This window comes from Cotesia glomerata, linkage group LG5 (genome assembly GCF_020080835.1).
Source record: "Cotesia glomerata isolate CgM1 linkage group LG5, MPM_Cglom_v2.3, whole genome shotgun sequence".
Lineage (NCBI taxonomy): Eukaryota > Metazoa > Arthropoda > Insecta > Hymenoptera > Braconidae > Cotesia > Cotesia glomerata.
Window position 1 is genome coordinate 22,260,072 of NC_058162.1, and position 24,286 is coordinate 22,284,357.

General features: G+C 28.9%; 4 protein-coding genes across 8 annotated transcripts; 2 read left to right on the top strand and 2 right to left on the bottom strand.

Annotated features, from left to right (window-relative positions):
* Positions 1 to 29: 29 nt before the first annotated feature.
* On the top strand, positions 30 to 10,004 carry LOC123265722 (cilia- and flagella-associated protein 45). 5 transcript variants are annotated; one of them, XM_044729597.1, is made up of 7 exons: positions 30 to 153; positions 426 to 878; positions 1,020 to 1,087; positions 4,614 to 4,731; positions 5,758 to 6,162; positions 8,157 to 9,190; positions 9,912 to 10,004. In XM_044729597.1, the coding sequence occupies exons 4-6, from the start codon at positions 4,633 to 4,635 to the stop codon at positions 9,165 to 9,167; spliced, it is 1,515 nt and encodes a 504-aa protein (XP_044585532.1). In that variant the 5' UTR covers positions 30 to 153; positions 426 to 878; positions 1,020 to 1,087; positions 4,614 to 4,632; the 3' UTR covers positions 9,168 to 9,190; positions 9,912 to 10,004. The 5 variants fall into 5 exon arrangements, with proteins under 5 accessions (XP_044585532.1, XP_044585533.1, XP_044585530.1 ...); XM_044729598.1 differs by having other exon boundaries at positions 426 to 723; XM_044729595.1 differs by lacking the exons at positions 30 to 153; positions 426 to 878; positions 1,020 to 1,087 and adding exons at positions 3,758 to 3,937; positions 4,022 to 4,079; positions 4,167 to 4,525.
* A 4-nt stretch (positions 10,005 to 10,008) lies between these two features.
* Positions 10,009 to 14,314, bottom strand: LOC123265723 (GATOR complex protein NPRL2). Its single transcript, XM_044729600.1, has 5 exons — positions 13,988 to 14,314; positions 13,800 to 13,891; positions 12,519 to 12,675; positions 11,963 to 12,449; positions 10,009 to 10,391 (listed from the first exon to the last, which is right to left on the bottom strand). Exons 1-5 carry the CDS (start codon positions 14,093 to 14,095, stop codon positions 10,024 to 10,026), a joined length of 1,212 nt encoding a protein of 403 aa, XP_044585535.1. The 5' UTR covers positions 14,096 to 14,314; the 3' UTR covers positions 10,009 to 10,023.
* A 195-nt stretch (positions 14,315 to 14,509) lies between these two features.
* LOC123265725 (translocator protein) lies at positions 14,510 to 16,615 on the top strand. The gene is made up of 3 exons (XM_044729602.1): positions 14,510 to 14,781; positions 14,865 to 15,077; positions 16,210 to 16,615. The coding sequence occupies exons 1-3, from the start codon at positions 14,674 to 14,676 to the stop codon at positions 16,396 to 16,398; spliced, it is 510 nt and encodes a 169-aa protein (XP_044585537.1). The 5' UTR covers positions 14,510 to 14,673; the 3' UTR covers positions 16,399 to 16,615.
* On the bottom strand, positions 16,541 to 24,066 carry LOC123265720 (serine/threonine-protein kinase unc-51). The gene is made up of 9 exons (XM_044729591.1): positions 23,556 to 24,066; positions 23,394 to 23,486; positions 23,275 to 23,325; positions 23,084 to 23,153; positions 22,849 to 23,025; positions 19,317 to 20,387; positions 17,176 to 17,672; positions 16,966 to 17,101; positions 16,541 to 16,891 (listed from the first exon to the last, which is right to left on the bottom strand). Exons 1-9 carry the CDS (start codon positions 23,643 to 23,645, stop codon positions 16,818 to 16,820), a joined length of 2,259 nt encoding a protein of 752 aa, XP_044585526.1. The 5' UTR covers positions 23,646 to 24,066; the 3' UTR covers positions 16,541 to 16,817.
* Positions 24,067 to 24,286: the final 220 nt, after the last annotated feature.

Consider the following 24,286-nt stretch of genomic DNA (forward strand, 5'->3'; position numbering starts at 1 on the left):
CGATGTCAATGGGAAGTAACTCCGGTGCTTAACGCTCGAAGACGATGACGACTCGGGCGAGTACGAGGGTGATAACGCTGCTGCTGCCTTCACAGCCCATCAGTTAAACACTAAAAAATATAAATCAACACTTGTATTTATACTTAACACACGGTAATACCTTTTTTACTTATTACTTATTTATAATACTAAATTTCGCCGATGTTTTTAATTTTTTTCATTTATTAAATTGGAGCAAAAAAATATTTTTTAAAAATTGCACTTGAAGTTTTTTAAAAATAAAATTTTTTTTTAATAATTTTTTCAATAAAAAAAAATTATAAAAATTTTTAAATGTCGGCTAATTTAATTTTTATTACTTATTTTATTACTCATTGCTATACTTACATTTATTTTCATTTAATTAATTCCTTTTTCACTTTCAGGTTTGAATTTTTAAAAAACACCAACACTGGTGAAACTTTTTCATTAAATTATTTTGTGAGTATAATAACAATAAATAAATTTTTATTTTATTATTTTTGATAAAAAAAAACGCTAAAACTGTATAATATTCGTGTTTAGAGAAAAAGCGACTCGAGAGCAGCAACGTGCCGGTACCAACGACGGCTGGCTCGGTTCTACGCTGTATTGTGGGTGTCGGGTCACATCTTGCAGGGCCACGTGGTCGTTCAAACTCAGCAAAGCACTTGTTCGAGTTTGCGCGCATCAATATTCCTATCAGTATATCCTTCTTATTCTATTCACTCTTCGCACGTTTTATACCTGCTAAGCTCTGCAGAACAAGAAAATTTAAGCGGATTATGTCTATTATCTATTACCTGAACTGACCTACGCTAGATTTTCATTTACTTTCTATTTTAAAATTTTAAAAACTGGTAACCTTTTCTTTTCATTATAATATTACTAAGAATTTATTTTCTTCAGTTTGTGTTATTTATAAAAATCGATTTACAATAACAATATCGTATAACTTATTGCAAGTTATTAGTTACTAATTTTACGTATTTTATTTTTAGAACGAGGGAGTTTTTTTTTCCTTCTTTGACGTCACTCAATTCTGCTTGTACCTCGGTGGAATAAAAAGGTGAGAAGGGAATAAATGGTTTAGAGGGTGCAAACAACCCCTGCTGATATTACTCTGGGACACTATTGCCCGTTTACTTGCGGTTAAATGTTACCTGAGTAAAAAAATAAAAATAAACCATTTTGTAAGTAATTAATATTCTAATATGAATTTATTGGAGAGAATTTGAAGAAATTTTGGTAAATAATTACAAGTGGGGTCAACCATTTTTTGAACGAAATTTCTATTTTTTTTTTTTTTTTGAAAAATACATAAAAAGTTTGGAAAATCCAAAAGTGCACGACTCATAATGCTCATTTAATTATGAAATATAAAAAAAAAAAAAAACTTAAGTCGTTCAAAATTAATTGCCGAAAAAACAGCTGTAGTAGGAAGGTACTGCACAAGCGCCCCTGGTGGAATAAAATGTACATAATATCTATAGATATAGATATATCACCATCCATGTTAATTTTACATGGATATATATAGATATACAGTCTTGTAGTTTTTGTTTTTTATTAATTGTAATTAAACGACACTGAATTAATTAACCATTCACATTCAGTGACCTACAATCGTCGATTAGAATTGAAAAAAAAAAAATTTAACTCAAATAATTGATTTCTTCACAAGTTACAGTGTTTCCGGGGTTTCATACATGACGGACAGGAAAATTTTTTGACCTATTTTGATGTTTTTTTCCGTTTCTATTGCAGTAAATTAATTTTTAGAAAGTATGGAATTAATCTCCATTAAATTATCTCGACAATAGTATGCAAAATATCTTGATTCCGTGAACTAACAAGGCTATAATACTAAAAATAATTGCTAAAATGAGGCGAAAAAAATTTTTCGATCGTAAAGCACTCTCTGATGCTTCGCATCATGAGTCGTGCAAAAAATGAACATTTAAAAAAAAAATTGATTACAATTTTATAATACTAAAGTAAGCCGACGTTTTTTATTAATGGATTTATTTTCATTAATTGAATTAGAAAAAAAAAATACTTTTGCACGCCTCATAGCGCGAAGCGCGTGAGGTTGTGCTTTATACTCGACTCGTCAAGGTCAAGCAATTTTGTGTCACCCCATTTTGGATGTACCAACGATTACTCCCGAGCAAATTGATATTTCAAAACCGGACCTTTTTTATTAGTTTAAGAATTCAATTAACTGGGTCCGTATTTCATATCAGTGGCCTAGTTTACGTATTTTTTTTTTAATTGAATTTTTATTAAAATTCACTATGATACAACCGTACAAAGCCAAATCAACTTTTCTTATTTGTCACGTGAAAACTCTGGCGCTACTTGATCAAGCTAGATTTTTTTAGACTGCGTGCGCATATGACAAAAAAAAGGGCGCTGATATTTAAAAAAAAAATAAAAAATACTCTGTAAGAAATTACTTAATTATAATTTTTTTTTTTTTAATCAATTACACAATTAATTTTTTTCTTAAGAAATGAATGAGCGTTATGAGGCATGCACTTTTGGATTTTCCAAACTTTTTTTAAAAATTACACTTACAGTTTTTAATGTTTTTTACAAATGAAATTTTTTTTTCATATTTTTTTGTAATTAAAATAAATCAAAATTTTAACAAATTTTCAAAAAAATTTATAAATTTTCTCGAAAATTGTGATATTCAAGTTTTTTTTTTTAATTGTTCGTTTTTTTTATGTACTTTTCAAAAAAAGATAAAATAGAAATTTTATCCAAAAACATGAGAGCCAAAATTTTTTCCAACTTTTAAAGGCAAAAAAGCTATCGACATCTTCATTTTTTTCTTTCATGACATTTTTGATCATAAATGCGCCGTAAAAACAAGCAGAATAAAAAAAATTTGAAATTGTTAATTTTTTATCCAGTTATGGCCAAAATATAGTTGATCCCACTTGTAAACAATTACCAAAATTTTTTTTTGTAATTTAGTAAAAAAGTTTTTTTTTTAAATAACATTTCTCGACTGTTTTAGGATACTGGATCTTTGGACATGATTAGTTTCAAATTCAACTAATTGAAGCATTAATTATTAAATAATGATTCCATTTTATTATCTTCAATAATAATTAAAAAAAGAATAATACATAGCAAAAAATAAGGTAATTTTTTTGACTTGGGGTTCCTCTGTTTTTTTATAATTAAAAATTAAGGAATTAAGTTATTCAATTTTTATTTTTCACACTGAAAAAAAAAATTCTTGACTGGAAGGTAAATTTTCTTTGCTCAAGAAAATATTAAGAAATATTGAAAATTTCTTGAATGAAAAAGTTTCTTGGGCCAAGAAAATTTCTTCTTGCTCCAAAATAACTTTTGACTTCTTTAAAATTTTCTTGGTGCAAGAAGTTTTTTTTTCTGTGCATTCTTTATTATAGCGGATTTATGAAATATATTTTTTTTATTATAGTTTTCAATTTTTAAGTTATAAAAATTCATACTTGTTTTATTTTTCATTGACATTTTTTAAACGTCGAAAAACTAAAGTTTAAAAAAATGTCGTCTTTTATGAATTTAAAATTAAAAAATTGTAAATTATGATGTTTGATAAACGTTTTAAAGGTAATGCGATAATTTTTCAATATTTTTTTTTTCATAATGTGCATCAACAATTGCATAATGAGGAAAAAAATAGTTATTATGTTAATTTTTACAATTTTAAAAATCGGACATGATCAGTTTCGGACACGAGCAGTTGAAGTATAAATTGTTAAAAAATGAACTTATGTAATTATCTTCAATAGTACTCGAAAAAATACGATACAAGATCGAAGATAAAACATCATTGTTGATGTTCAAAACCAAAGCATCCGATTCACATTTCATTTTTATATAACTCTAGTAATTATCTGATTATCAAACGTACCTGGTAATTTTATCAGATATTTTCAACATTAATATAATTATTTCTTTGAACTAGTATATTAATTACTAATTACTTAAATTAATATAGATCTATTGACGACAATTAATATGTAATTACGTATTTATATTGTATGTGTACTTCTTAAGTATGTGTAGAATATAAACTGAAATATTATTAATATTAGTCGACTAACGTATAAAGATAGCGATCGTAATTAGTATTATTGTTATAGGTCGTTCTATTACCGTTATTGCTCAGATATACGTGTAAAAATAAGTTACGAAATGGGACATTATAGATAAATAATATCGACGACAATTATGGATAAAAAAAATGCGAAAAAAAAATTCTAAATTGCTCGCATATATTTTTTAAGTATTTTACAGAGTAATTTAATATATATTTCTCCCCTATATACAATCATTGTAACGAATACAATGATAGCTGTAAAGCGACATCGATCGCAAAAGTTTTCTTATTGTTCTTTTGCAGTATATATACATATGTAACGTGTTGTAAATGTATATGTACAACCGCGATGTCGCATGTATTTTGACGCTCGATTTATGTTGTATCGAACAAACAAAACACGTGAGCTTTTTTTTGATAACCAAAAAATTTATCAGTTGCTATTTTTAGTCTTTAAAATTTTTTAAGAATTTATTTTTATTGTTTTTAGATAATTAGACAATTAAATAATGAGCACGGCGGTTTTAAGATATGTTTCTTCGGATGCGGGTAAATCAAAAAGATCTTTTTCCGCGCCTGTTAAAAAGTCTAATTCCAGGGAAACTGTTGTAAGTAATTATACATTTATATTATTTAGAAATAATTACTAGACAGAAAAAAAGGTTCACTTGAGCCAAGAAAATATTTTTCTTCTTAATTATTTTTTTGAGCGAAAAAAAAATTTTTTTTAACACAAGAAATTTCACTTATTCCAACAAAATTAATTCTCTTGCTTTAAGAAATACGTATTTTGATCCAAGAAACTTTATTTAAGTCAAGAAAATCTTGTTTTGAGAAAATTCAGCCTCATGCTCCAAAAAAATTTAGTTCTTGATGGAAGTAAATTTTCTTGTCTTGAGAAAATTTCTCTCTTGCTCCAAAAAATTAAATATAAAGATAGAAGTAAATTTTCATTAATATTTTTATTGATTAACATGTCAAATGGGAAGATCAAATAATATTGAATCATTTTTTTTCATTCAATATGTATAATTGCACGCGCTAAAATAATATAAAATGAGTATCAAATATTCAAGAAATAAATTTTCTTAAGGTGAGAAAATTTTTTTCTCAGCAAAAGTAAGTGGCGCTGCTTCCCTAAAGTATCTAAAAATCTTGATCAAATATAAAAATTTATTGTATCAAGTATTTATGATAATTTTAATTGAGAAAAAATTACTTCCACCAAGAATAGAATTTCAAGAAAAATTTTTACTTCAGTCAACACAACTTCGGTCTTTCTTCAGGCACCCTAAAATTTTCTTGAGCCAAGAATTTTGTTCTCCAGTCAAAAAATTTTTCTTTCTGTGTAAAAATTTCTCTTGATTTTTTATAATTACTATATAGTATATTACACATCTAGGGCAGTAAAATAAGAAATGTCTCAGATCACATGTAATTGTTGTCCGAGGCGAAGCCGAGGTCAATAAACATGTGATCTGAGGCTATCTTATTTACTGCCCATGGTGTGTATGCTATTTTTCTCCTCGACGGAGGCGGAAAGCGGCATTTTCGTTTAGCGCAGCGGGAGGAAAATTGACGCTTTCCGCCCGGAGGTGAGAAAACATTTTTTTATTACTTATAAATTATTTCAGCACCATGCTAATTTGGGTAGAGCACTACGGATTCCCTGTAAAAATATAACACTGGATTGTACGTCAAAAGTATTGACAAAATCCGAGTATGACTATTTCCGTAATTGTGCGATTGAAGGTCTCAAGACGGAGAAAGAAAGGCGAGATAATTTGTACGAAAATGAGATGAAGAAAGAACATTTGCTGGCGGAGAGTATTGCTCGGAAGGAAAAAATACGCCAAATGGACACGGAAAAATTGAAGAAGAAAACTAATAAGCTTGATGAGTTTGAAGCTGAAGCGAAGGCGAGGACTATGCATTTGTTAGAGAGAGCGAATAACTTGAAACTGGAGCAGGAAGAAGAAATGCAGTTGTGCAATAAATTAATTTTAGAGACCAAGTGCCGAGCTATCAGAGATCTTCAGGTATTAAATTGTGAAATAATTGATATATTTTGTGTATTAAATTACGTAAGGTGAAGTACCCAGTACTTGAACAGACTTTTCGAATTGTTGTAATACAAAATCCGTATACTTATTATGAGTAATATGCGCATGTTATAATTATTTAATGATACAGTAATTGATTTCTGTAAGTTTTTTCAATTATAAATCAAAAAAATTATATTTTTTTTAACTTAAAAGTTGACATGTCGAGAATAACCGATAGATGCTATTTTTTTCATGAAAAAGGTACTAAACCGTAAACCGAATAATCAGTAAAAAAAACGGTATATGATCATTTTAAGTACAAAAATTGTACCACCCAATGAAATAGTCTTTTCTAAATAATACATATTTTTTGCAAAGACATAAACTATCATTTTTATATTAAATTTTAGCGTCTAATTATACCTCCAAATTTTCAAAGCGGTACCCAGAACTTGAACAAGCTGGGGCCGTATAATTTTTACAGCACTCTACCTCTAATAAGTTTATAGATTAGTGATCATCATTATGATTTGTATTAATTACTGCAAACTAAATAAGTTTTATAGTTAAGAATTAGTGTAGTTAAAAATTATTGAACGTTTTTAATTGAGTTTTTTTGATTTATAATTGAAAATTTGCTTGGTCATTCATAAAAAATGTAATTAAAAAATTAAATACAAATTTTTCTCATTTTTAAATGAACATATTAAATGTTCATAGTATTTTTTTTAATATTATTCAATAATATATTATAATTCTTTAGATATTTCAATAAAACGTTGAAAATTTTTGGTGTGCCTATTGCCATATATTTTATCAGTTCAACTACTGCGGCTTGTCAGAATTGATTGTTCAACTACTATTCCTTTCATAGTCTATCTTAAAAACGTTGTCAAAATATAAATATTCAATTATCTGCGTTATTTCGCGCTTCAATCAATTCAAAATTGTTCATATTTTTTTAAAAATCACTAATTTGAACTAATAATTACATCTTTGCATATTAAAAGTAGGGTCAAATACGTTTTACTTTGAAACCTGTTTAACTACTGGGTACTTTACTTTAATAGGTTTATATACTAGTGATCAGCATTGTGATTTGCATTAATTACTGCAAATTAAATAAGTTTTATAGTTAAAGATTGATGTAGTTAAAAATTATTGAACGTTTTTGAGTTCTTTTGATTTATAATTAAAAATTTGCTTTGTCATTCATAAAAAATGTGATTAAAAAATTAGATACAATTATTTCTTATTTTTAAATGAACATATTAAATGTTCATAGTATTATTTTTAATATTAATCAAAAAAATACCTTCAAATTTTCAAAGCGGTACCCAGAACTTGAACAAGCTTGGGCCGTATAATTCTAACAGCTCTCTAATAGGTTTATAGACTAGTGATCAGCATTGTGATTTGTATTATTTACTGCAAATTAAATAAGTTTTATAGCTAAAAATTAGTGTAGTTAGAAATTATTGAACGTTTTGAATTGAGTTTTTTTGATTTATAATTGAAAATTTGCTTTGTCATTCATAAAAAATGTTCTTAAAAAATTAAATACAACTATTTCTCATTTTTAAATGAACATATTAAATATTCATAGTATTATTTTTAATATTATTCAATAATGTGTTATAATTCTTTTGATATTTCAATAAAACGTTGAAAATTTTAGCTGTGCCTATTGCCATATATTTTATTAGTTTAACTACTGCTTACGGAGTGTTCAACTACTGCAGCTTGTCAGAATTGATTGTTCAATTACTACTCCTTTCATAGTCTATCTTAAAAACGTTATTAAAATATAAATATTAAATTATCTTTGTTATTTTGCGCTTCAATCGATTCAAAATTGTTTATTTTTTATGAAAATCACCAATTTGAACTAATAATTACATTTTTATATATTAAAAGTAGGGTCAAATAAATTTTACTTTGAAACCTATTCAACTACTGGATACTTTACCTTAATTAATTTTTTTCAGATTGCAGAAAGAAGATTGATTGAAAAAGAACTGAGTGAAGAAGAAAAGCGGCTGAATGAAATGATGGAAAATGAGCGACGGGAAAAAATAGAAAAAGAGAAGAAGAAAGAAGAGGAATTAGCTGCTAAAAGACGGGAATTTGCATCCCGGTTGAAGCATCAAATAATCGAGAATGAGGAGCAGAAGATTATTGAATTTGAGAGGAAACAAGAGGAGGGTAAATTGATAAATCTCAGTAATATTGCGTGGATGGATGAAGAAATATTGAAGGAAAAGAGGAGAAAAGAGCAGGGCGCGTTGATAAGGAAAGAACTTGCTGTTGAAAATGAACGGCTGAAGAAATTCAAAGAAATTGAACGTGAGGAAAACAGAATTATTGATATGAGAATAAAAGAATACCAGCGAATGAAGGCAGAGCGTGATAAAGCAATTGCAGAGACTCAGAAGGCCATCCAAGCTCAGAAAAATCAAGAGCGAATTCGGGTAATGAAACAGGCGATGCAGGCTCATGATTTTCAAGCCCAGATTGAGGAGCTTAATGAAATACGGATCAAAGAGGAGGTAGAGCGTGAGTGGCGACGCCGGGAAAAAGAAGCTGCGCTTAATAAATTGAAGATAAGGCGACAATTTGCTCAAGCACGACAGGATCAAATAAAGTGCCGTAAAATTCTTCAGGCTATGGAGTTGGAACGGGACAAGCGTGAATTTCAGAAAATTGTTGCCGCGCAAAAAGAAGCTCTAGCAAAGGAACAGGAAAATCGAGAGAAGCAGCTACGGCAAGCTCAGAAACATCGTGATGAAATATTGAAACAAGTAAATGACAAAGAAAAGGACAAAGTTGAAGCAAGACGAAGGGTGTTTGAAGAGGGTATGGCTCAGAGGGCGGAAATTGAAATGAGAGCAAGAAGACTGAGAGAAGCCATGGAAAGAAAATGCCAAGAAATGAGAGAAAATAAAGTTCCAGAAGTTTATATCAATGATATCAAAAGCATGATTGCTAAAATTCAATAAGCTTGAGCTGTTTAAGGGGAAATATGTGTAGAAAGACGTTTTCATGCTGATTTTTAATTAATTTTTTTAAGGAATAAAAAATTAATATTATTTATTGAAACTATCAAGTTATTTTATACATATATTTATGAGTATTTTTTCGTATTAAACAACAATATAACTTAACGAATAGCGGAGATATCAGCTGATACACATCGTAGGATGTCATCCAACTTAGCAGCTGGTGTGCAGTATGGAAGCCACAATTTTTATTTGAAATCAATGGCACAGTAAAATTACTTGTTTTATATTTGTATCTTCTATATGAACCTCAATTCCAAAAAAAAAAGTAAAAATTTGCATTTTTTAGAGAGCTGTGAAATTAAGTCGTGATGTTTTACCATTTTTTCATATATTGTTTATTAAAAAAAAAAATAGTTTAAATAAAATTATCGCTTATGATAAAGGTTCATATTCAGCGTAATTGTATAAAGAAAAGTAATTTTTCTATGCCATTGATTTTAGATAAAAATTGTGGCTTCCATAGTGCACATCAATTGCTAAGTCGGAAGACAATCTACAATGTGTATCAGCTGATATCTCCGTTACTTTTTATTTGTTATATTGTAAAATATGGAAAAATATAAATATATGTATAAAATAACCTGATAGTTTCAATAAATAACATTAATTTTCATACCTTAAAAAAATAAATAAAAAATCAGCATGGAAACGTCTTTCTACACGTATATTTCCTCTTAAGAATGTATAAGTTACTATGCAGCGCTTTTTTTTTTATAAAAGATAGAAAATTGAGTAGAAAAATTATTATTATATTCAGTTTTTGTTTTATACATTAAATATTTAACATTTAACATTATTTAAATAATACGACGACATTGGGATCTTTTTCAACGATGTCTTCTATTTGTGCGACAGATTGTCCGGTGTTACAGCAAATTTCATCAAAACTGTAGGCGCCTGTGAAATATTTATACACTGGATCATTTTTAGTGTCCTCGCTGTTGTCATCAAAGTTTACGTCTGCGAAAGATCTTTTTACATAGATAGGATACTTGTAAACTCTACGTATGAACCCTTCGATCAATCCAAATTGCACTAGCCTTCGTTCATTTACTTTCAAATTCTGTGGATTCAATCTTTGGCACAAGTCTTTCATCATCGTACCATGTGTCATCATAGCGTACATCCTGTAGATGTCACGAATATGAGCTGGTTGTCTTGCTGAAATTATTTATATTAAATAATTGCACAGATATGTAAATTGATAAATATAAAAAGTTTGGAAAACCCAAAACTGCACGACTCATAATGCTCATTTAATTATGAAATATTAATAAAATAAAAAATGTGAAAAAAATATATCGCGTTACTAAAACCATGAGGGCGTATAAAAAAATTTTTTTTTGCTCCAATCAATGTAAAAATGTTGAAAACATTAACATCTATGGAAAAAACGAAAAAAAAAAAATTTTTTTTTGTTATACGCCTTTATGGTTTTAAGAAAACATTTTTCTAAAGTCATAAGGGTGTATCCTGTTTTTTCGGTTAATTATCAATTATAGGCCAGAGTAAGAAAAAAAATTGCAAAGGTAATAGAAATTATCACTCCACAACTTAATTTATATCAACAAATATTTATTTAAGTAAAAAAACGAATGAAAAATTAAGAAAAAATAAATTCATAACAACGTGAGAACAAGCGGTATGTCTTCAAATTAATAGCCTCAAAGTTTTTCTAAATTGATTTTTTTTTTACTTCAGATGTATTTACAATTAACAAAAGAGTTTCGTAAGCCATTTCGAACTGTAATTTCAAAAAAGTCATTCAAAAAGAACTTTGTTCCTGAGAATGGTTATCATTCTTTAATACCAATTTCTTGAAGCAAGTTTGATGACGTAAATCATTTTTGTACATCAGGCACCGTCCGACAAAATATCATCGGTATTATCAAAGTTTAATTTTCAGCCATGGTCATAGTTTATAAATTTTTTTATTATTATCAAGTTATATTAAAAAAAAAATTAAAAAATTTTTTTTTTTTATAATCTTAGATACAGATGATCCTGACGATGGGGATGACATTGGACTATTACCCTGATGAATTTATTATTTCTTAATTTTTTATTCGTTTTTTCACTTAAATAAATATTTGTTGACATAAATTAAGTTGTGAAGTGATAATTTCTATTACCTTTGCAATTTCTTTTCTTACTCTGTCCTATTATTGATAATAAACCGAAAAAACAGGATACGTCCTTATGATTTTAGAAAAATGTTTTCTTAAAACCATAAGGGCGTATAACAAAAAAATTTTTTTTTCGTTTTTTCCATAGATGTTAATGTTTTCAACATTTTTACATTGATTGGAGCAAAAAAAATTTTTTTATACGCCTCTATGGTTTTAGTAACGCGATATCTTTTATTAGTTCAACTACTGCTCCCGGAGTGTTCAACTACTGCGGCTTGTCAGAATTGATTGTTCAACTACTACTCCTTTCATAGTCTATCTTAAAAACGTTGTCAAAATATAAATATTCAATTATCTACGTTATTTTGCACTTCAATCTATTCAAAATTGTCTATATTTTCATGAAAATCACTAATTTAAACTAAAAATTACATCTTTATATATTGAAAGTAGGGTCAAATACGTTTTACTTTGAAACTTGTTCAACTACTGGGTACTTTATCTTAGTTGCCGAAATGAGGCGAAAAAAATTTTTCGATCGCAAAGCACTCTCTGATGCTTCGCATCATGAGTCGTGCAATTAATGATGAAAATAAAAATTACCAGACTTGGACACAAAGTTTATACATCTTTCCTGCAGCTCTTGATTTTCAGCCAACACTCCAAGCTTCGAGGTAGTTGTGTAAATATTGCAGTACTGAAATATGGGAATTAGAGTGATTACTCCGTAGTAAACAAGATTTTGCACGCAACTCTTGACAAGATTATTCTCGACATCAGCTTCTGCTGCGATTCGCGCAACGTGATTGAATCCATCGATATACGGCAAGACCTGCTGGGTCGTCAGGTCCCATTGGTTGCTGCAAAAGTTCTCGCGATTTACAAGAAAAACAGGAACTTGGTGGTCTAATACGGGCTTCGGCTCAGCTGCCAGTCTCACTACTTTCAAGTGTGTCGTCATAGTTCCTTCTGTCAGCGTACACATGTTATGCGAGTTCAGGTCATTCATTACTTGCGCCAGGATTTCAGTCAGCCGACTTTTGTCCACGGACATGTTTGACAGGAAACAATTTTCTACTTCCAATGCCATCTAAATATTTATTATTACTATTTATTATTGAAACCTTTTTATAAAAAATTTATTTAATAAAGTTATTACCAAAAAGTCAGACATTTTCTTAACTACTGGCTCGTAGTGGACTGTTCGTGCATCAGCATCACACACAAAACATAAGTTGAAATAAAATGCATTTCTTGCGTATTTTTTGTCGTCTATTTTTACAGGAAACCCTAAAATTTTACAATTTTGTAGTGTTCTGAAAATAAATATTTATTTGATCATAATTAATTTTTTTTTTAATGATAAGATGATACTGAAATTAGCAGACATCTAACAATTCTTGAAATTTTTATAACAAATCAACTATTATAAAAAAAATATTTCTTAAAATTCGCAGATAATTTTTTAAAATTTCTACATGTGAAATTTTTTTGCTAAATTTTTTATGACATTGAAATTGGCAGAAATTTTTTTTTTTTTTTTTTAATAATAAACTAAGTTTATTATAATTAATTTAGCAGAAATAATTTTCAGAATTTTTTTTGACAAAAAGAATAAGAAAAAAATATTAACATGTAGAAATATTAAAAAAATATAAATGCAATTTTTTAAAAATAATTTTTCAGAAAGAATTTGTTTATTAAATGAAATTAAAAAATTATTAAGTAACTGCTGACTTTAATGTCATAAGTCTATGATAATTAATTTAGCAGATATTAAATAATTTTCAGAATTTTTTTTTTTTAACAAATAAATTATGACAAAAAGAATAAGAAAAAAATATTGACATGTAAAAATAATAAAAAATTATAAACGCTATTTTTTAAAAATAATTTTTCCGAAAAAATTTGTTTATTAAATAAAATTAAAAAATTATCAAATGACTGCTGATTTTAACTTTATACTAAGTTAAAAAAAAATTATATATAAAAAACTTCACTTATAATTTTTTAGAACTCCTAAAGATGGAATTTTTAAAATAAATTTTTCTTGATATAATTTATTAATTAAAAAATTAAAAAAAATTATCAGATGTCTCTCAATTTCAGTATCATAATTTTCTTCATTTTAATTTAATTGTTAAACAAATCTAAAAAATTGTTAATGTCCGTTAAATCCACTATCATATGAGAAAATGAAATTTTATTGACACTGAAATTGACAGACATTAAAAATTTTTTTATAACTTTAGAGTGATAAAATTACTATGAAAAAATTTAATTAAAAAATTCCACACGTGAAAATTTAAAAAAATTTGGAGTGAAAACTTTTGAAAGCATTTTCTATTTTGATTCATTTTTTATAACTTAAAAAATTGACAGCTGTCAGCTAATTTCGGTATAATAATTTTATTTCAATATTTAAAAAAAAAAAACGTACACAGTGAGGGTACTTCGTTGCAATTGCGCTTTTGGAATTATGTACACGCTTACATTATCGAATATGTCTTTGGAAACATGATTATCAGGTACCTAAAAAATACATAAATTAATTTTAATAATTTATCTCTTCACTCTAATCCTAGCAGTAAATTAAATTACAAATAAAGTAATTATAATCATACGAACTTGACACGTTATTTTAGGACCAGCAATATGATGAAACTCGGAAAAAAAAATACAACGAATGACACCCTTATCATCACTATTGCTGTCACTTGAATTTAAGTACAACATTTTTCTTCTTTTGATTCTTTCACATACTAAATCTTAAGATCTCAATATTTTGATAGGTTATAATACAATTTTATCAGTTAAATATATTAAAACTCTTAGAAAATAAAATACTAAGTTGGTTTCACTTTAAGTATGTGTAATTTTATAATAAAATACTGTATTTATAATATTATTTTGTTATTTTGCAGCCAGTCATATGATAGCAACAACACAAACCACAATACTGGAGTGGACAGGTGGATCTCCCGTCAACTAAATACATACCAGCTGATTATAAATATACTGGGTGTTGTTTTTATACAATTACATATCTTCAGAAGATAATTTCAAGTCATTCCATATCCGTCACCAAGTATATGACCAGTGTATATACTTATTGAATATTATGTATATACATATATATATGTATATTATCACGTTCTAGATTCAGTGCATTGAATTAACAGTAAGCAGCAGTACGTACTTACTGTACTTTCTTCGATATTTCGCAATCTTTTGTAATCAGCCTGAAAAATTGACAGTACAAATTATTTAATTACACATAAATTAACTTATTAATTGAATATTAAAATATTAAAATGCCGGTACACATTCCTTGGCCAGCAACAGTTGCAGTGGTTCTTCCAAATCTTGGTGGATGGGCTGGGGCATTTGTGACTCGGCAAAACATCAGTCCATGGTACAAGGTAACTGTTTTTCTTTGATAAGTTATTTTTATTTATTTATTTCAATAACATATTGATACTTAATTATTACGTAAATTTTTTAGACGTTAAATAAGCCAGCATGGACACCTCCGAACTGGATGTTTGGACCGGTATGGACTGGTTTGTACTGCTCAATGGGTTATGCCTCGTACCTGGTGTACCGTGATGGAGGAGGTTTTGAAAATGCTGCAGTTCCTTTGTCTATTTATGGAGCAAACGTAGCCCTTAATTGGATCTGGACTCCTATATTTTTTGGAGCTCATAATATTAAATTGGTGAATATTTTTTTGTACTTACAGTACTCTTTCATGATACTGAAATTAGCATGATATTAAAGTTAACAGTCACGAGAAAATTTTTTAATTTTTTTTAACAAACAAATTTGTTAAACAAAAAAATTTCTTTTAAAAAATTGCATTTTTTATTTTTTAAAATTTCTACGTCAATTTTTTTTTCTAATTTTTTTTGGCCATAATTAATTTAATATATAAAAAACTGAAAAATATAAATATTTAATGAACAAATGAAAAAAAGAAAGATCTGTAAAAAATCATCTTCAGATTTTTGAGAAATGAAAACAAAAAACTTCTTTTTTTGTGTTTCTCATCATTTTTGATTTTAATATTCCGGACCAAAATTTTTAAAAAAACAAAAAAATAAGGATATTCAATAAATAAATAAGAAAATAAAAAATCCGAGATAAATCATCTTTAGATTCTTGAAAAATGAAAACAAGACATTTTTTTGATTTCGATTTTGATTATTTTTTACTTTGATATCCGGCTCCAAAATTTTCAAAAAAATCAAAAATGAAGGATATCTAACGATCCGACTAACAAATTTAAAATCAAAAAAATATCATCTTTAGATTTTTCAAAGACAAAAAGGTGACTTTGTTTTTTCTTAATAATAATCATTTTATTCGTAAAAAAAAAAATTCGTTTATTGTCACCTGTAGGTAAGTCAACGACAAACAATTTATAATTTGGTAAACTTGAAAAACTTAATGTCGCTTGTAGATATCCCTATCTGAAATTTTATTTTGTCTGCTGTCCGCTAACTTCAGGGTCATATTTATTTAATTAAATTAAGATCTTTTTTTAAAAGAAAGTAGTAATATGATAGATTATAAATTAATATCTTTATTGACAGATGTATTTGATGCCCCCCCCCCCCCCCCGACCAGCAGCACTCGCTTCGCTTGTGCCGCAAATGTCGGGGGCAGGCATCAATTTTTTTCAACGCAATTTTTTGCGTACTTTCGACCGGATAGCAAAAAAACTAGTATACACTACGAGGGCAGAAATTTGAGAGCCCTGAACTGCGCGCCATGATGCCCTCGGCTTCGCCTCGTAGTGTAATATACTATTTCAGTAAATAAAATAAATAAATTGTTTACATCCACAGGCCTTGTACGAGATCGTAGCACTCTGGGGATCAACAGTAGTCCTAGGGATAAGTTTCTTCAAAGTAAATAAACTCGCCGGTGGACTGATAATGCCTTACTTAGCTTGGACCACCCTCGCTGCTGCTCTAAACTACTCTGTTTATCGGAATAATAAAATCACTGATGTGACAGACGAAAAAGAGAAGTAAAGAATCGCTAGTTTAAATATAAATAACTTAAATTTTAGATGCACATATTTTAATATTGCTTTTCGGCCACTACAAACCCACAACGCATTCCAGGATTTATGTATATAATATTAATATTATATGATATACACTGGTGACACTGTTTATGGTGTACATATTTTTTTATTACTTTATAAGAAATAAATGTGAGTTGGCCAACCACTGATTGATTACAGTATTGATACAATAGTAATAATAATAAATTTTTCCTTCCTTTCCTTCATATTTCTCTCTCCTTTATACTTAATCTACATTTTATATTTTTTTTTTATTTTTTCATTTTTTATCCTTGGAATTATAGTATCGAAATTTTTTTTCTTTTAATATCTAATTAAAAGGATCTATAAGTTATTTGTTGGATTTATTTTTGCTCATATTTGTTACGTCGGATCTGTGGCATAAATATATCCTTGTTGTTGGAGCACGTACAGTCGTTTTTCCACAGCAGTTTTATCTAAAATAAACGATATTTTGTTTTATTAATAAATAGACTGGCGTATTATTATTATTATTATTGATTGCACATACATTTGATAAGCAATGCTCTGTCTTGGCTGTGGCTCACGTGCTGAGACAGAGAATGAAGGAGAATTTGTGCAGTATGATAACGTTGAAAGCACTCAGCTGGGTTCCCAAAGAGCTCATCCAGAGCCGCTGATTGACACTAAAAATAAATACCAATAAAAAACAGTCGTAGTTATCATCAAAGATATCGATAAAAAATATAAAATAAAATACCATTTGTATTGCATGATTATATAGAATTTTATCAGCAGTCGCTCCAGTTTGCCGTAATAACCCAGCACTGTTCAATTGCTTGCATTCCGCCAAACAGATTCTAAACTTATCATTCATTGTATTAACAACTTCCTTGACATTGGCTGTGGGCTGGAGTCTTCCAGCTTTGAGCTGCTGAGTCGCCAAGCTGAGACCCGAACTGAGCCACTGCAGAGCTCTGACCAAGAGAATAACTTGCTCAGCTCGTCTTTTTGTCGCGGCGTTGCTGGCTGATTCAACGCCTCCCAGAGGCGCACCCAAAGGTCCTGCTCGAGTTCTAGCGACTTCGCTGACACAGTCACACAGTGCCACGACAAAGTTTAACTTTGCTAGGATTTCATTGTGCTCGCGTTCCAGAAGAGTTTCTTCTGGCAGCTCTGGGGCGATGAATGTCAAAGGACGATCGTCTGATGATGTAGGAATTAATTCTGGGAAGAAACTCTGAAAGCTTCCGGCTTCTGAAAAATTTATATAATTTAATATTTTATTTTCATTAATATTATTATTTAAGGGGCTAGGGGTAGTTAGAGACATGAAAAAATGAGAATTTTTAATAATTTTTTTTTGCCAGTAAATCATTTTTCTCACCTCCGGGCGGAAAGCGTCAATTTTCCTCCCGCTGCGCTAAACGAAAATGCCGCTTTCCGTCTCCGTCGAGGAGAAAAATAGTATACACACCACGGGCAGTAAATAAGAAAGCCTCAGATCACATGTTTATTGACCTCGGCTTCGCCTCGGACAACAATTACATGTGATCTGAGACATTTCTTATTTTACTGCCCTAGATGTGTAATATACTATTACTTTATAAAAATAATAATATGGCATTATTACACAATGTTTTGACTTGACCACGAAAATTTGAAAAAAAAAAATTAATAATTTCAAAAGTTATGGCGATTTGTGTTGACTCAGTTCTAAGAACAGGTCCTTGCGGTGACCATCTCCTTAGAGATTCATCGAAAATTAATCGGACAAAAAAAAAATAGTTTTATTAATAGATAATCCAGTGCCTGATCAAAGCTTTTTTTTTTTTTGAAAATTAACAAAACGGCGGTCTCAGGAAATTTTTCTCTAGATTTTCGGAAAAAAACCAACAGTTAATTGTTTATAAAAAATTGAAATTTTTGAAAAAAAAATCCTTCGATTAGGCACTAGTTTTTTTATGTTTTTCAATAGTTGTAAAATTTTAATTGAAATCTAATGAGCGGTTTTCAAGTTACAGCGGTCACCAATTGTCAAAACATACACAAAAAGAAAAATTTCTTGACTGAAGAACAAAATTCTTGGCTCAAGAAAATTTTCGGGTGCTTGAAGGAAGACCGAAGTTGGATTGGCCGAAGTAAAAATTTTTCTTGACATTCTATTCTTGGTGAAAGTAATTTTTTTTTAATTAAAATTATCATAAATACTTGATACAATAAATTTTTATTTTTGATCAAGATTTTTAGATACTTTAGGGAAGCATCGCCTCCTACTTTAGCTAAATAAAAAATTTTCTCATCTTGAGAAAATTTTTCTCTTGAATATTTGATACCCATTTTATACTATTTTAGCGTGCAATTATATATATATTGAATGAAAAAAAATGATTCAATATTATTTGATCTTCCCATTTGACATGTTAATCAATAAAAATATTAATGAAAATTTACTTCTATCTTTATATTTAATTTTTTGGAGCAAGAGAGAAATTTTCTCAAGACAAGAAAATTTTCTTCTATCAAGAGCAAAATTTTTTGGAGCAAGAGGCTGAATTTTCTCAATACAACAAGAATAAGAGAAATTTCTTGTCAAAAAAAAATTTTTTTTTCACTCAAGAAAAGAATTAGGAAGAAAAATATTTTCTTGGTTCAAGTGAACCTTTTTTTCTGTGTAGATTTGAGAAAAACGCGTTTAAAGTTTTACACTCTCGAGAGCTACTTTTGTTATTTGTCGAACAACTCGAAAAGCATTTGTCGGATTTACTTCAAATTTTCAGAGAATATTTTTAAGATATTATGCTTAAAGAAAATGTAAAAAAAAAAATCGATTTTTTGAAAATTCTGACTACTCCTAACCTCTTAAATTAATTAATAAATAAATAAATAAATAATAATTACCCGATATTTCAGGTAAAGTTACTGCGCGAGTTCCAAAAGGAATAACCGGCGAATGCCTCAAAGTATTATTATTATCTTGAAGTGCTTTAGCAGTCGGTGAACCCAAAACAGCGAGAGGTCCAGTGAGAAGTGGCGAGGAAGCGCTGTTACTTCCTAGTGATCTCTTGAGGGGTGAATTTCCAGTAGAAATATGAGAGTGCCTTGCACTGGGACTGACTTGCCAAGTGTGAGGAGGTGGCGGAGTTTCGCTGAGTCTTCTGCTCGGCGGAGTTCCGATAACAAACTGGACACTGGGAGGACTCATCGAGCCGATGTCAACGGGGTAGTTCTTATGACAATCTACACTTCGTTTCATGCTGATCGGCTGGGATCGGGGAACGACACTCGTTTCAGTTCGTGCTGTTGCTGATGGGGATGACGGATGAACGGTGCTTTGTTGCGTTGGAACAGGAATTGGTTCAGATATCGGTAGAAAACAAGGTCTCGGAGGACTGACTGCTTCTTTGCTCATCTGTTTCGTGTATTTAACTTGGTGAGAAGTGGGGTTGTTCTCGATGTCGTTGCTCAAGTCGTTTGGTACCAGGACGTAGTCGTCTTCTGGACTCGAGCAAGGACTGCTGGCCTCTGGAACGGATGCGTTTATCAGCCCAGCTTGCGGCTCTTGGACAGTCTCTGGCGACGCCGGCAGTTCGGCAAACACCAAGTTTGGACTTTCCTGGGTTCCATGGAGGAATCTGTGGTTAAAAAACTCGTCAAAGGCCATTCGATCTCTGGCGTTGCGCCTCAGAAGACCCATCAATAAACTCGAGAGCTCCGGTGATGTTCCTGGTGGTATTTTCGGTCCGAGGTTTACGTTTTTTTCGTAGAATAATTTTAGAGCTTGAGGGGTGTGAGCTTGGAACGGCGCTTTACCAGTTAGACATTGAAATACTATCGTACCGAGGGACCACAAGTCTGCTTTTGCGTCATACTGCAGTGACATTATTACCTCTGGTGCCATGTACATTGGGGACCCACACAGGGTAGCTGCCATCACTCCGTCTTGCAGAAATCTCGCGAATCCAAAATCAGCTGTAATTAAATTTATGATTGAAATAAGTCTGGTGATGATTAAAAGAATGGTAATTTTTTACAAGTGGGGTCAACCTCATTTTGAACCATAACTACACTGATAGAAGGATTAGTTTGTTGTTAAAAATATTTGTTAATATTTAACAAATCATTTATTAGCCTTAACAAATATTTCTTAGTATTTAAAAAGATTTATTAATATTTAATAAATGGATATCAGATTTATTAAATACAAACAAATCATTTTAAATACTAAGAAATATTTGTTTAATACTAAAAAGTGGTCTATAATAAATGATTTGTTAACTATTAATAAATATTTTTTAATACAAATAAATCCTTCTATCAGTGTAGTTGAAAAATTAACATTTTCGAATTTTATTTTTATTCTGTTTGTTTTTACGGCGCATTTATGATAAAAAATGTCGTGAAAAAAAATAAAGATTTAGATCGCTTTTTTGCTTTCAAAAGTTGGAAAAAATTTCGGCTTTCACGTTTTTGGATAAAATTTATATTTTATCTTTTTTTGATATATTTTTTTTTGAAAAGTACATAAAAAAATGAACAATTAAAAAAAAAAAAATTGAATATCACAATTTTTCAAAAAATTTGTTAAAATTGTGATAATCAACTTTTTTTTTAATTGTTCATTTTTTTATGTATTTTTCAAAAAAAATATATCAATAAAATCAAATAGAAATTTTGTTCAAAAAAATGAAAATTAAAATCGTTGACCCCACTTGTAAATATTTACCAAAGAAATTATGCAACAAAAGTTGAAGAAAATTTAATTAAAACAAAAAACTATCTCTTTTGATTTTTTTAGACAACTAATATTTTTACCGTAATTCCAAAATTAAGATTCATAAAGAGTGATTAAAATTTTTGCTAATTATAAAAATCTTAATTTCGAAATTATGGTTTTTTTATTGGTCCTAAGAAAAAATTATAAAATAAATTTTTTTATAAAAATTAAATATTGCACAACTTGTATAAAAAAAATTTTTTTATACAATCAATATTTTCGTCTTAATATAAAAAATTTGACACCATAAATTATTAACCCTCGGAGTACACACCTCCGAACAAAACTTTAGAATCCACACGGGGTCAAATTGACCCTATTTGACTTTCGAAGGATTATATCTCAGAAACTACGCATTTTATCGGAATTCAGGTTATTACATTCTTGGTAGGTAAAACAAAGCTTTTTTGAATTTAATAATTATTATTCTGAATTAGTTTTTAATGTTGAAAAAATTAACTAAAAACGAACCTAATTTCGAGAAAGAATTTAAGATAAAAAAAATTAGATTAAATATATTAGATAAAGATTAAAAAAAATAAGAATAGAGTACAACCATATATTAAACATAAAACAACAATTCATACTAAGTAGTCTGACAAAATACTTTAATATTTGTACCCATAAATATAATAACTATGAAGGCAAATCTAGACACAAAATAATACAGGGACATAAAATAACAAAGACTAAGCACCAAAATAGTCCTTTATATACTGCAATTAAATAATTTAACCTGTTACCAAATGAAATAAAGAATGCACTAACGTTAACTAAATCAATTAAATACTATCTAAGAAAATGGTTACTGTCTAGTCAAGAGCAACCATTAACTTTATAAATATTTTCTACGCCTTTTGAGTAATTGTTTTTAAATATTTACCGAGCTCTTCATAATTTTTTCGCTTCATAATTTATACTTAAGTAAGTTAGATCCATTAAATACTAAGTTTATGTTGTTAAATAGGCATATATGACGGTATTTCATGATACTGAAATCAGCAGACAATTAACAATTGTTTGATTTTTTTCTTTAATTAAATTAAAACTGGGAAAATATTTTTAAAAAATATCACTTGAAGTTTTTCAAATCTTCTACAGGTGAAATTATTCTAAAAATTTTTTTTAAATATTTTCAATAAGAAAAATCATAAAAATTGTCAGATGTCTGCTAAATTCATTTTCATGGTATTTCGTCTAAATCATAAATGCCTATTCACTCCTCCCAAAACTATGAACAGGGGATATTATGTTTTCCTCTATACATTAAAAAAAAAATTAACTTGATTCGAAAAGAAAATTCTTGAACCAAGAAAATAATTTTGAAGAGGGTAATTGTCTCGGATCAAGTAAAATTTACTTAAACTAAGTAAAAATTTCTTAGTTTAAGAATTTTTTTACTCAAATCAAGAAGATGATGTTCTTCAAAATGATATACTTGATTCAAGAACATTTTTTTTTCTGTGTAGGATTTGAATGTACTATATCTATGTATGTATGTATATTTGTCTATCTTTTGGGGATAAATAAAATAATATAAAAAATAAATAAAAAAAATGACCCCCAGTGTACTCCGAGGGTTAATTATTATTTTGAAATTAAGGTCAAAATCCTGGCCATAATAATTGCCAATTGTTTAAAAAAAAAAAAACATACCTATTTTTAATGTAATTTGGTGGGGCTGAGGACAAGCTTTTCCACAGTTGTGGCTTAGGAGAATATTTTGTGGCTTCAAATCTCTGTGAACGACTCCTTTGGCATGAAGAGCTTTCATAGCTCCTGCTAATTGCTTCAAGAATACTCTTATTGTATCTTCAGATAGTGTTCCCTTGGCTATTAATAAAATTTGTTATATAATTTTCTGTACTAATTGGTGATAACAATTTATTACCTCCAAGGTAGTCTGCCAGATCGCCTCCATTGCAATACTCCATAACGAGGAAGACATTATGATTGGATTCCTTTAATTTAATAAAATGTTTTTTAGAATAATTTTTTTATATAAGAAAATTGTGATAAATCATTTTTATTGTTTTATTGTGCATGGATTAAAATTCTATGTTAAAAAAAAAGTGATAATACCTTGCAATCCAATAACGCAACAACATTTTCGTGATGCAGCTCCGTAAGCTCCTGTGAATAAATTGGAATTAGTTAAAAGGCAATAAATAATATAAGTCACTGAATATTTAATGACTAACCTTTAAAATCTTGATTTCTTTGCCCAGAAGATTTTGCGACTTAGCCAAACTCTTTTTAGTAATACTTTTGATTGCAACAACGAAATTTGGTTTCTGAAATAAAAAATAAAATTGTCATATCACAAAAATTTAAATAAAGTATTTAAAAATAAAAATAAATACTTTTCTGTGTCTGCCTTTGAAAACAACAGCGAAAGCTCCATGACCAATGAGGTCTTTTGTGTTGTATTCATAATCACCCACTATTTCCATAGTTTATTTACTTATATAAACAAATTAAATCGTAGTGATAAATAGTAACTATCCAACAATCTGTATAAATAATTATTTAAAAAGCACACTTTTAGGTGAGATGAATCGCGCATCATCAGGATCAATACAAGAAAAGTCAAGATTCGTTTGCAAAAGCTTCATGCTTATTCACCTTGACTCTGGATCATCATCATCTAAGTAACACAATTATCTATTAATTATTCAAATATGTCGTAGATTATTTACCAGCACAACACTTGTTACTTGTCATTATTTACAACAATTAAATTAATTAAATAATGTAAATAAATGGTAAAGTAAAAACTACGAAACAACATATAGAGCAAAGTCAAAAGAACTGGAGTCGTAGGAAATCCAACAAAATGTCAGCCAGTTCGAGAAAAATAGTAGGAGTAAATGTAAGTAGGATGCCAGTGTTCATGCGCCGTTCTTCTATCAGCTGAGACACTCACTTGTACCCCATATATTTATATGTTATTATATAAATTATTTACGTATAAATAAATTATCTTTTTACCTTTTAAATACAATCTGAAAAAATAATAACACTATTTATTTTTTTATTTTTTTTTAATGACACTGTTTTTGTAATTGGCAACAAAGAACTCAACCACTTACTC